At 41.8% G+C, this 13,313-nt stretch overlaps 1 protein-coding gene across 1 annotated transcript in view; it reads right to left on the bottom strand.

Moving 5' to 3' along the window:
* Window positions 1-13,313, bottom strand: part of tln2b (talin 2b) — a 75,018-nt gene that overhangs the window by 5,272 nt on the left and 56,433 nt on the right. The window contains exons 39-52 of the mRNA XM_068722645.1: window positions 13,131-13,232; window positions 12,815-12,985; window positions 12,284-12,430; window positions 10,950-11,051; window positions 10,641-10,760; window positions 9,841-9,987; window positions 8,803-8,969; window positions 8,270-8,453; window positions 7,688-7,813; window positions 6,064-6,180; window positions 4,888-5,073; window positions 4,380-4,487; window positions 3,012-3,117; window positions 1,122-1,246 (exon numbers count right to left, since the gene is read on the bottom strand). Coding sequence (XP_068578746.1) covers window positions 1,122-1,246; window positions 3,012-3,117; window positions 4,380-4,487; window positions 4,888-5,073; window positions 6,064-6,180; window positions 7,688-7,813; window positions 8,270-8,453; window positions 8,803-8,969; window positions 9,841-9,987; window positions 10,641-10,760; window positions 10,950-11,051; window positions 12,284-12,430; window positions 12,815-12,985; window positions 13,131-13,232 — 1,908 coding nt within the window. The remainder of the gene's footprint in view (window positions 1-1,121; window positions 1,247-3,011; window positions 3,118-4,379; window positions 4,488-4,887; window positions 5,074-6,063; window positions 6,181-7,687; window positions 7,814-8,269; window positions 8,454-8,802; window positions 8,970-9,840; window positions 9,988-10,640; window positions 10,761-10,949; window positions 11,052-12,283; window positions 12,431-12,814; window positions 12,986-13,130; window positions 13,233-13,313) is intronic.

Here is a 13,313-nt window from a genome sequence, read left to right as displayed (position 1 = left end):
GGACTACTTGAATGAGCTTAAAGGCAGGAATCCCTCTGAGCAATAATGTGTGCACAGTATATGAAAACAGAGCAAATATTTAAGCCAGTTTCAGACCATAGGCGATAGTAAGGCATGCTCATGTAAAACAATGTAACTGTCCTCACAAGAGGGAATAAATGTAGTAGAATCCAGTGGTACTCTCATGTTAAATGCTATATTGTAAAGCTTGTTTCCTATTCGATCACTAGAGGGAGACACTGACAAACTAAAAAGAGGTAAAGCTTTTAACTCACTAATCCCTTTTCATAAACACAAAGGTCCTCATAAATGCAGTCTGTAGCTGTTGAATTTTAGTATGAGACAGAGCATTATATGGGCTTTATTAAAAGTGGGCTAGCCTAAATATGCTTTAATATATCATATGTGCAGAGGGGTGAACTGACCTTCACTCTGTGTATAGGAAGAGGTATAGAAAAGGTGGGGGGGACACTACAGGCACAGGAGGAAGAGCAATAGGATCCAACTATCCAGTCTCCAGAGACCAATAAACAAACACAATCATGCAATACCACACACCACAAACACAACCCTGTATTGCATACACAACAATAAAAAACAAATATCACTTTCCAAGGGCACTATCACTACCATCTCCCAGGGGGACGAATAACAGGCTCAAAACAAGCCTCCCTCAGTTTAGTTTAGAAATTAGGAACACTGCAATAAAATAAAATATGTTCAATAAGATGGAGGCCCTCTCTTTCGGAAAGGGTCACAACAGTTCATCACACATTTGAACTCTTTCCAACATAAGCTTGAGGACCCATCCGAGTAATTGCGTCTCCAGGCACCACAACTCAAAATAATGTCCAGAAGTGCCTTTGAGGAAAGTTTTCTGAGCATGATATGTTAGCTCACCAGACCAGCTGTCTGAATCAACATGGTAAGTGTAAGGAACAAACATTTTTTTCTCCTTTAATGACATCGAGAGAGCTCCTCAGTCACTGAAAATAATGACTCCACTTCAAAGTCAGTGTCACCTTCTCCTACCTTTGGCCCACATCGACTCCCTGCTGATTAATGGCAAAAAGCTGTGCGTGGGTTTTGAGGGTGGAAAGAGTTCAGAGGGGCACTTATACCTTGGGCTTGGCTCTGGGTTTCAGCTGCTCTAGTTTCTTGGCTGCAGCTTCAATGGACGCTGCTGCTCCAAGGAGCTCAGTCTCAGCGATGACAGTGGGGTCCTCTGGGTCCACACACTCTGAGCCTGAAAGGGGTCGACACATACCAAGACGTTGGTTTTCATATAAATACACACAAGTACAAAGGACCTCATGCAAAAACATTTTCATATTGTTATCTTCAATTTTTCTTTCCAAACAAGTGTGCTCCCAACGTCACTTCCTGCTACCGGAGCTGGTTGAATAATTTAAGATGTCCTTGTTGACATTTTAATGTTAAACAATAGTATCAAAAGCCAATTTAAATTATTGGTGATACTGTTAGGCTATATGAATACATTTAGAATGATATTAGCCGATAAGTCAAACAGGATAATGTCAACATATTTATGAAGTGTAATTTATATATATAGTAATTAAAAATATTAAGTCATGAAATATACAATCCATTAGTAACAAACCTTGACTTGTCAAACAGGAGGCTGCACATGGCTCTTACGCCAGGTCTAGACCACTTGTAAATTGTGCACATATCTAAGAGGAATTTTCAAAATACGAGAAAATTGGTGAATGCGGTGAGTTCTCCTAAATTACTCATACAGGCCACTTCAGAAAACATTTGTTTGTACAAGTGCTTGTCTTGCATGAGGCCCAGTAATTCTGTTGATTTTATGTAACAAGAGGTAAAAATGATTCTTGAATATTAAGTCATTCACACAATCCAGGCCTCACAGAGATGCTAAATCTTCCCCTACTTCAGCTGCAGAAAATGAGCTCTATACCCTCCAAAGAATTGTTTGCATTGTGACAGTAATGCCTCAAAGTTAAACAAGATAAACTAAAAGTTAGAAGAAATGCACATTTGATGGATCATTGTCTTTTTATTGTTTTTTAAGTGCCCATAAAACGGAGCTGTTTGGGAACAGCTTGGTAAAGCAGATGGAACGATGTTTTCATAGATTATGTTGAGCTCTGGGGAAATCTGTTCTGCACCCCCACCCCCAAGCCATCTACTCCGCTACCCCCATCTGACTCTGTGAAAGGTGATCTGGAAGAACAAAACACACCATATCCCACTTACCTCCATCTGAGGCAGCAATGGAAGAGAGGGGGAGAGAGAGGAAAAGAGCACATGGGACATTAGAGGTGAAGTGGATAGCCCCGCTGGGTCTCAGGCTATACGCTGAAATCTAATTCTCATCCAAACACAATCTATTACTGCTGTCAGAGGCAGCAGTGCAGCTTCTATAGGAAACACTCTGTGTCATAACAATCTACAGAGCTTCATTTCCACGGCAGTCACTCTACGGTGCGATTTAAATATTCTGAAGTAATTTTCATGACCTATCTTTACTACAGACGCAGACAGGTTTTGTGGCTTGACTCAATAACACCGTGATATTATTCATGCACAAGAGGATTAGGACTCCTTTGACTAATCTCCAACATCTCCACAATCCTGTCATGTTTTTTGTTTTGTTTTACATTTTATGAAATTGACTTGCTTCCTCATGGAAATCCTTTTGCTTCAAACTGACTGTATTTTCCAATTACAGCTTTTCCTAGTTTTACACTGCGGTGGCTAGAATGTCTCAATTTAAAATCTAAATCAGCTGCCAACAATTTTTGCACAGCACACAAGCTTTGGCAAAATTCTGCCTCCGTATTAAAAACATTATTCTGTTTTATAAGGTACTATAAGCATTTGGAATACTAAATATACATAGATGTCACGTGTCCAATGGTCCATTTAATCAGTCAGAATGAGGTCACCAGAAACTAAAAGTTGTCAAGCCTGACTTTTGTTTGTGCGCATTGTGTAAGAGTGTGTGACAGTGTGTGTGGCCTCACCTTTCATGGCCTCAGCTGTCTGGACGAGCTCTGTCACACACGCTGCCACATGCTTTGAGTGGAAGGCCAGCTGCTGCTTCTGCTCGGGTATGGGCCTGTGCAGCACCTGAGAATACAAAAGCCCGCCAACACAGGAACAAGAGGCAAGAGTAAATGTATTGTAGAAGCGGGCGAGAGTGCAAAGATGATTAACATTCACACCGCTGCCAGGGATAGCTGACAAAAAAGTAACTTTTGGGCAATTTATGTAAAAAACTACGTGGCAACACTCATAATTAACTTGAATATAACGACAGCCCACTCTTTATATTCAACCACAAATTATAACAGATGTTACTTTTAGTGGCTAATGTGCTGCCAGAATCAACACGATGTACTCCTAACTAATTATATGAGATCATTAATCAAGTTAATTAATACCTTGATTAACATGTTTTACATCTCAACACACTTGTCTTAACATAATGCATGAGGAGTGTTAATATGAAAAAAGGTTTTGCTGATTTCTATGCAGATTTATGCAACAATGTGCTCAGAATTAAAATCGGATCCCCTGTAAAGGTATTTCTAAGATGAATGTGGTAACAAACATACAGTATGTATGAAATGGGCATGAAGCAAATCTCAAGTCTTCAGTTTTGTCATTCATTTGTGAAAGCTGGTTATCATTCATGAGACCTTTCAAGCATAAGGCTGGCATTATTCTATAGTTCTACTGACAATGAGCCTCGAGGAAAGAACAACACCAACAATACTTTGGACTCCCCTCCCCTGACTGTGACACTCAACCCCAAACCTATTTTTTCCTACAAAAACATCACCCTTTTAAAAACAGGACAACAATATATACTTTTAGTTTATATAAAGGGCTGAGTATTGCATTTGTTTAGGGCTTTTTCAGTCTTGTCCTTCAGTTTTTACAGCACCAGGACTGTGTACGGTATGTGGGATCAATCCCACATACACAAACATATCCCTCATGATCTGGGCAATAATAGAGGTCTGTGGCACAGAAGAATAAGCTACATCAGGCTTTGACTACACAGTTAAGTCTTGTTTGTAAGATCAATTTATTGTTGGTTTTGGTATTTTTGTGAGATTTGTTATCAATAAGAAAAACATTAGAATATCACCAGCCTTCTTCTTTCAGTTGAAGTGTTGCTACAGTAAATGCAAGCATGACTGGCAGGAAGCCAGGAATACATTTTCAAATGGATTTAATCCTGCAGATAAGACCTGTGAAACCTCACTTGATAAAAGTAAATATCAGGATCCACTCATCCACACTGTTGCTACACACATTTACACATACAAATGCAAGTCACTTCCATCCTTTATTCATGAGACACTAGACTGTCTAAGTCTAACCTGCAGGACTTGCTCCAGAAGGTTGACGTATTCTGCTGTGCACTCAGAGCCGAACTGCAGAGCCTTGCTCCTCAATTCCTCGCCCACTTCTTGGTGGCAAGCTGCTTGCTGGAAGGGTGAGGAAACAATGTTGTGTGGTGAATTCAAAAAAGGCATTTCAATGTCCTGATATAAAAGTGAAAACAATTTAATGTTAGGTCTGGAATATGCACATTATCACAAACCACATTTATAGCTAAGAAAAAAAAATCATTCACTAGTTTGTAATACTTTGATTTTCAAAAGCATAGCCTATAATGCTGCATTTTTTCTGTTTTTGTCTTGTAAGTGCTCTGCAGTCTCTGAGGACATCCTGGCTGCAGCTCCGACGACTTTGAAAAGTCACTGAGTCACCATGAGCATAAAGTAGACTAGACTCTAATGTCCTATCTGCTCCCAGCAGGCTGGGCTCACATGCCTAGTGATGTCTGTGTGAGGCCTGTTCTGGCAGGGTGGTGTGGATTAGCACCTTGCAGGAAGTCAGCATATCGGAGATGGCTTTTCGGCTCAGGTTGGCAGTGGCGATCACATCCTCCTGCTGAGCAGAGTTTCCTGCGGCCACTGCCTTGGCCGTTGCTATAGTGATGCCCTTTGTCATGCGGATGAACTCCTCGGGTGTGGCGCACTTGTCTGGGACGTCCTTGGACTGGAACACCTGACATGATGAGAACCCAAAGACACAGGTAGTTGGATACATATGAGGCATGACAGGGGCTCAGATATGTTAAAGATAGTTATGAAAAGAGCCTCAGTTTAATACTGGTGCCTCTATATGACCATCAGCAAGAATATTGGCTATTTCTATATAGTTATTCTTAATGCTCGTCATTAAGTCTGATTCCCAGCAATGGCACATTGGTTTGGCAGAAACTCCTTCAGCGGGAGGTGGATGGCTCTGCGCCCGACAGCAGCGGGTCCTCCTCCGGCCAGGTGCGGAGCTTTGCCTTGCTGCTCCGCCTGTCCCCGCTGGGAGCCAACACCGACACTATGCCGCAGGAGGCCCAGGCTGTATGGGCCTGCTGGGGCAAAGGGAGGCACGGGAGAACCAGAACCAGGACCAGGACTGAGCGGTGCAGATTGTTAGGCAGTAAAGTGAGAGGTTTTCTATAGGAACTTTGGTGCTCGCAAACACTTTTGTCCACAGGGACCGTCAAAATCAGCACAAAATGAGAGTTATCCGTAGAAGCTTTAAAATAGATGGGAATATTCCAAGAGAAGAAATTAGGAAGTGCACACGTGAGGAAGACAGAACATCTTGTGCTGTATAATTAGGAGTTTGGTAGACTGTGTTGAATATGGCTGTGGTAAAGCCTCCTCTTGGGCTCGGGGTCCTCCGATAAGGATTAGCAGCAAATTACAAAACAAAAAGCTCTTGAAATCTTCTACCTTTCTCACTTTGCCTGCGCCTGCTACCCAGACCCTGATAAGAGCTGTGAGAAACCTGCAGGGGCTGAGAGGGAAGGAGGAGGAAAGGAGCTGGACGGATAATAAAGGAAAAAGGAACAAATAGCTCCCCTGTTATGTTCAGAATAATAGACATAGATATCCCTGACCCTCTGTGAGACAGTTTTGAAAGAAGCTGTGTTTCATCACTTGACTCTCAAAAGACAATTAAGAAGAGGTTCGGTCTGTGAGGAGCTCTTACCGTCAGCTCCTGCTTGATGCACTCAATAGTGGCCTCCAGTGCCCTCGTCCCGCGAGTCGCTTCATCCTCCACTGCCTTCACTGTTTTTAAAAGAGACGTCACGTTGGTCACCATGACCTGTCAAAAAAAGGGAGAAAGGATGAGGATCACAGTCAGACCAGGAGGTGGAGCTCTTTCCCCTTAGCTGCAAAACATTAAATTAAAAACGTATTTTTGCCTCCTCCTTTACTGATTCCAATACAGTGAATATTGGTTATGTTGAAAGTGATATTCTAATGAAAATGAAAGACATCAGATGCTCAACAAAAGAATGAAGGTTGCATTTCAAATTAAAAGAGTATGATTTACTACTTGTAATACAGTTTATTGACTGACACCTAGGATGGGGAAATAAATAATTCAAGTTCTTTTCATGGTGATACATTCTGTTCTGTCAGTGCTGCATTCAGCAAAGAGTGTATTATCAAGTTAGGAATTCCAGCAACATGATCACCAGGAGTTTGAGAGGGTCCCATTTGGAGGTCACCATATGTTAGAGGAACAGAAACAATCTGTCAACATGACCAGGTCCATGGGTGGCCCTCATTCCATTTAGATGAGAAAACATAAGAAACCCCATGCAACAGTTAGAGTTACATGCTGTTCTTGGGATGATAGTTGTGAGAACAATAAATAAATACTATGAGGAAGTTTGCAGAACACTAGCAAATCTTTGGTTTAGAGGGATATGAGGCTCTGTCACTGATTACATACTTTGATCTTTGTTTCTCTATTCAAGTGACCACAACCGAGGTTACATGCAAACGGAGTTCCAGTTTTTATTTGTCAGCAGATGGCAGGTGTGACAGTGGTCATGACGATCAAGAGTTAAATGGCCACCCTCTCCCTTCTTCTGTAGTCCAGTTTCTTCCAGCTCTTGGTGGCATTAAATGTACACTTTGCCTGAAACTCTTAAACATCTTAACATTATCCTGCATTTACTTTATAGTACACTTTTCGTGTACGTCATATTAGAATTGAACTTTTTATTGATTTCAGATTGAAACTTTATTTCTCAATATTGTAATTCTACTACTGCTATCTCTGTCTATTTACTGTACATATGTCATCTGTTGCATATCTGTATGTTCTCGAAGAGGAATCCTTCATGTGTTGCTTTTTTGAGGTTTTGCCCATTTGTTTCACCTTTAATGTTATATTGAGTCTAATAATAAAGGGTGTCTTGTACAGATTGAAACGCTCTGAGACAAATTTGTTTTTTTAGCTATATAAATAAAACTGACTTGGAGTGAACAAAATAAATTGTTAGCCTGTCTGAACAGTCACAATAGAGGGAGTCCTATGGTCACGGATATTATTCACTATAACATACCAACTCTCTCTCTCATACACAATTGCATGCACACAATGCACATCTTGATGGGTCTAGTAGTCCCACAAAGGACTGTCATGTCATTCTTTTGAAAAATCCTTATTTGTGCAGTCAGATACGTCAATCAAAAGATAGCACTAACACAAAGAGAACATTTGTAGAATATATATCTACATGCAGCATCCTCTCTCTGTGAGGAAGCATAAGCTGAAAGCCAGATATGATACTTGCTAAAGCAGTGTATTCCTTTACCTTGGCAGCGCTCTTCAGCTGATACATGGACGGGTCGTCAGCTGGCTTGCCAGCGGCACATTTAGTGGCACCAATGAGTTCGGCCAGAGCCTTTGCCACATCCCGCACCGCGTTTATCAGAACCACCTGAGGAGATAGATAGAGCTGGAATCAATATGGCACAATGGTCAGAGTATAGGTTTATCAGTAGCACCCTGGGGATAGGATTTAACACTGCAGCTCTTATCACTCCCACCTACTGTAGTCATGATACTCCAGACTTAGTGAAGGGCAGAGATAGAGGCATACACACAGAGGAAAGAGGAGACACAATGTGTATCAGATGAATCTGCAATTACACAGAGAATCTAATGCTGGGTGCACAGAAAGATGGAAGACATTCATTGTAGAGGACTAATATTACAGAAAAGTATAATGATAATGGGTTATAATAGATGGTTAAAGCTCTGTGCAGCTGAATTAAAAAGCAATAACTGAGCTTTGTTAGAAATTAAAGGCATACAACTGCGACTACATATGGCAGAAACATCTGTGGTTGTATTAGACATTCTTTAGTGGAAATGTGTTTTAGATTTTCATCACCTGCGTCTCGGGGTCCTCAGAGCCCATGCTGGTCGCTCCCAGTTTAACCACCTCAGTGAGCTGGGTGATGGTCTTGGCTGAGGACTGGGCAGCCTGGGCCAGTTTCTCCTGGCTGGATGCAGCTCCAGCAACCAGCAGCTTGGTGTCCTCCACCAGCGCCTTGGCTGTCTTCAAGATGCTCTCCCTGAGGGACGGGACACATTGTGTCACAATCTGCTCCAAAGTCACACAATCAAGAACCAGTAATATGAAAGGACGCTGTTGGTTTTCTAACAGAATGTGTGTTTAGCAAAGAGGATTTTCAATTTACATTCATTATTTGAAATGCATCTGAATATTGAGTATTATTGGCAAACTGCACTGAGTGAGTCATCAAAAGAAAAAGGGAGCTCTGGTGTCACAATGTAAAAAGAACTGAAATCTTAAGATGTATTTCCTCTGTGCATTTTTTTTTTTTTAAACAAATTCAAACGTTTATCTTTTTTGTTGATTAGAGGTTTTCAGTTAACACGTCTTGGTCGAGGTCATTGCACCTGTGGTCTGCAAAAGACTCTTCGTTCTCAGGGCTCAGTGTTCCAGCTGAGGCGAACATGATGGTGGTGTCCAGGTCAGCAATGATGCCAGAAACAGCGCTGGCTGCTGTGATACAGGCCTGGGTGCCTTTGTTCCCCGCCTGCAGTGCAGACAGTACCAAGGACACCTGGAACATGTCAAACATAGCATTAGATAAGCACAGAGGTCCTTCATACATGCGGTTTTCAGAGGAGTAAAACAATTAAAAATAACCCTGGTTTCTGTATGCCTTGCACATTTTTAATGATTAACCAGCAGCTTTTCCTCTTTGTAGGGTGTTGACAGAACATTTCTACATCAGGTGAGTGAGGTTGTAAATGTTTAGAGTGAAAGATCTGAACGAGCAAGGTTAAATGAGGACGCTGGGAGCAAGACAGACAGCAGGGTTAAACATGTATCAAATCAGAATCTGCAGCACAATCACATTTAAGCCGATGAGCCTGATTCTGCAAATCACGCATCTCCCTTGAAAACTGCTGTCTGCCCATCCTTCCTAAATAAAAAGAAAGCCCTAAGAGGTACATTTCAACAAAGGCACAGGTTTCACATACCAGCAAACAGGAGACCACAAATTATTCAAGTTTGGTATGAGCCCTGAATCAAATCATAGCCTTTAAAATGGAAAGAAATTCCAATGTGTGAGCAGCAAGGTTAGCTGCTTCCAAGGTCGCAGCAGGAAGACATTAGTATTATCATTAACTGCACAGTGTGAGGGTGATCAGGAGAGCATGCTCTCATGACCTGCATGACTGGTACAATAATACAGTGAAGCACCAGTTATTACCACCTAAAATAACATACATTAACCCTATATTCTTCTGACTCAATACTACTTCAACATTAAGGCTAAAGCTAAGCCTTAATAACACATAATGAATACACGCCTATATGTTTTCTATCACTTTATTCAATTGTGCTGAGATATATATATATATGTATACAAGCTTCCTCATGCATGAGTTATAGATGCTGTACCAGTTCCAGTCCACATAGCTTACCTTCTCCGTGACTGCGCGGGCACACTCGATGAGTTCCCTTTTAGAGAAGCTGTCCGTGGGGCTGAGCTGCAGGGCTCCAGCCTTCTGGACCATGTAGATACAGCCGTGGCCCAGTTCTTGCACCCGTGTCTTTATCTGGTAACCAACCTGAAAGCATAACCAGAAATTGACTTAAACTGCATCCATCTTCTCATTTGTGCCACTGTACTGCACAATTATGATCATATCCTAAACTGGCATGTCTCTTATCCAGCGGCTGGATGAAAAATGATTTCAAGCACCCTCAGAGAGGGAATGCTAGCACTACACCTTTAATTTACAGACTGAGATTCACGGGTGGGTGGTACTTGATGATGAGCATCACTATAGGCTTTTAGACTTGTAGAGGCACAATGTCGCTATGGTAACCAGCAGGGTTTCTAGCAGCCTGTTATATACAAGATATTGATAAGAGCTATGTGCGTATTAGTGAAATGTTTCCACACATTTTTGTGCTCTGGACTACACAGAAAAGCTTAAAGAAAATACTATGTGGGTGCTAAGAACAATGGGTGCAGGATGGGTATATTTCGGTTTTCAGTCGGGAGCAGCCTTTCAAAGAACAGCACACATCTGGTCAGTGTGTGAGGAATACATCTGAAAGCATGTTTTGGTGTAAAATGCAGACCTTACAGTAAGCTGATATTTCAGTCTGACATTTCAGGTGCTGAATTGCAAAAAGATTTAGGGCTTGATGTGTTAAATCTTATGTATGTATGTTTCCCCACGTACTCCATAGGACAGAGAGCGTGGCTTCTCACCTCCTCTGGCTCTGCAGTGGCTGCAGCAAGGCGTCCTTGGTGTGCTAGCTGTCCATAGTCTACTGTCACTTGAGAGGCAAGGCCGCCAAGCTCTTCAGGACAGGTTACTGACTTAGTCATCTGACGACAGACAGGACATACATCATCAGCAGAGGCAGATTAATGTTTCTGTGGCTCTACTGACAAATATTGTCATTTTAGCTCTGAAACATGATGGAAAACACACACACACACACACACACACACACACACACACACGCACACACACACACACACACACACACACAGAGTCAGGCATAAATATCTCACCATCTCCTGTGCAGTGATAGCGATGGCCTTGGAGAACTTCACCATGGTGGTCTGGTAGTCCACAAAGGAGCCCTCAGGTTCAGGAGGTGTTCCTTCATCCAGCTGTGAAGAGCAGCCCTTTAGTACTTATCTATCTATAGTACATTGTACACAGCTATCCTATGTGTTTTTACACTAGGCACCCCAACTTACTGTATGTAAGACTTTTGATTTAGTTTGGTACCACTTTACAATAAAGCATACTGTAAAGTTATTATATAATTAACGCTTTATAGATTAGTGTTATCTTTTGGTTCCAGGTTATCAGCGTATAATGAATGGAAGGATCGTATTGGTTAATCACCTGCCAATCAGATTGACTTGTTTTTTTCATGCAGGTATTACTAATGGATCCCTTGCATTTTCTTTTTGATCCGTCTCATTTTTGGAAGGTGGCTAAAGACCAAACTACATCCCGAACATTAAACCTGAAGGGACAATATATACTCAAATATTAGCTATTGTAAAGATATCTATCTATTGTATGTGTTGGCTCATACGTAGCAAGAAATTGCAGTACAGAAATGATCAAGATATGATTTATTAACCGTGTCTCCATGAAAATATTAATACGTTATAAATAAATTGACCTTGACACCATTTAGCCTTATTCTAGAAAGTACATTATTGTAGGGGATAGTCCAAACTGAGGGTGATTAGTTTAAAGGTTGCTACTAAGATAAATCAAGCTATGCTGGCAATACCAATATGTGCAACAATTTGGCAACCCACCTTCTTTTTATAGGTCAACAAGTTAATTGATGTATAATTTCTTAACAATTAAAAAGCCATTAGTGAGAACATAGAAACCTTTTTTATGTTAGCATTCTTGTAAAATGGTTCCACTTTATATATGCTAATGGGGTTTTAATGATGCTTGCTCTGTTTTGTTTAAGCTGAGGGTAATATAAAAAAATAAAAAGAAAGGAATAAAAATAACAATGAAGGATAAGATCTGAGACAAGTTAGAGTATGAGCAGATCATCGTCAATTATTAACTGTGCTGTCAACACAGTGACATGTCCCCCAGCAGGATGAGTGACAGTTAACATCACCAGTGGGCTGTGGATTTGAAACTTGTCATCTACTGGACTAATGAGAGTCACTGACAAGGACACACTCTTGACACACTCACTGTGGAATTATTCTATCAGGGAAGGCTCATTTTGCCTTCAGACAAATAAGATGGGGAATAAGTGTCAACCTGAAATCCATTTAAAACCACCTGAGCAGACTTCTCATGAGATGGTATGACACAAACATGCATTTTCTATCAAAACACAATCACTACTCACCCTGCCCATGGCCTCAGCGATGGACTCCACCATGCCCCCGACCATGCCCCCTTCACTGGCTGCCTCATTCAAAGTCACCATGATGTCGTCCACGGCCTCCTTCATCAGCTGGGCTGCCTCGGAGATGGCATCGTGGGTGTGGGACGCCTGGGGACACAGTCAGCTAATTAATGTTTCTGTGACACTCTCTTGGTTTAGCCAGAAGGAAATTTATCAGCTTGACAACAGCTCCAGAGTGTCCCTACGGCTGGTAAGTACGCAGTGTTTCACTAGAGGACACCTTCAACAGGCTGGACTCTTGCTGCTGTAAAGACTTGTACTATTCTATTTTCTAATAATTCAAACTTCAAGTTCAAAATGTAATAAAGTTCACACGCTATACACCAGTAAGTTTATCTTGATCCCCTTAAAAAAAGATAAACCTTGACTACATTACTGTGTTGACCTGCTGATATATAGCTTAATATCTCAGGTCACCCTTGAAATAGTGGTCATGGTAGGCTAAACACACTGCAGTGAACTGCTTCGTACCTTTGGGTTTCCCCCGCCTTCCTTGGCAGCATAGAGCATCTGCAGGGCAGACTCAGACAGGGTCTTGCTCTGGTCTAGGATGGTCATCTGCTGCTGGTGGTCATACAGCTTAGATGCCAGGCCCACCGATGCCACAATGAGTGGATCGAAGTACCTTGCCAGCTGGGTCACCTGTGAGAACGAGTGATATAGAGTGATGAAGAGTGATGAAGAGAGATGTCTGAGGAAGGGTTGGATCACAAGATAGAAAACAGACAGATTGTGTTTTTCTTTATAAATCCAGAGGGGATGAAGGGATATATGGTCAGAGCAGCACCTTGTGTCCGAGTTGAGCAGCTTCGCCTCGGGCCGCTGTGGAGACGGGATCAATCAGATGCCCAATCTCCTGCACAGAGGACGTTAGCTGCTCCTGGAGTGCCTGGTGAGTTACAACGGCAGAGAATTACGGTATAAGTCACACCAGAAAGACTACAGATCCCATTAGGTTCTTTCTCTCGGA

The sequence above is a fragment of the Cebidichthys violaceus genome, unplaced genomic scaffold, assembly GCF_023349555.1.
Source record: "Cebidichthys violaceus isolate CVI_PGR_0920_01 unplaced genomic scaffold, fCebVio1.0.p SCAF_3, whole genome shotgun sequence".
Classification (NCBI taxonomy): domain Eukaryota; kingdom Metazoa; phylum Chordata; class Actinopteri; order Perciformes; family Stichaeidae; genus Cebidichthys; species Cebidichthys violaceus.
The sequence above is the reverse complement of the archived record's forward strand: the minus strand, read 5'-3'. Positions and strand labels throughout refer to the sequence as shown.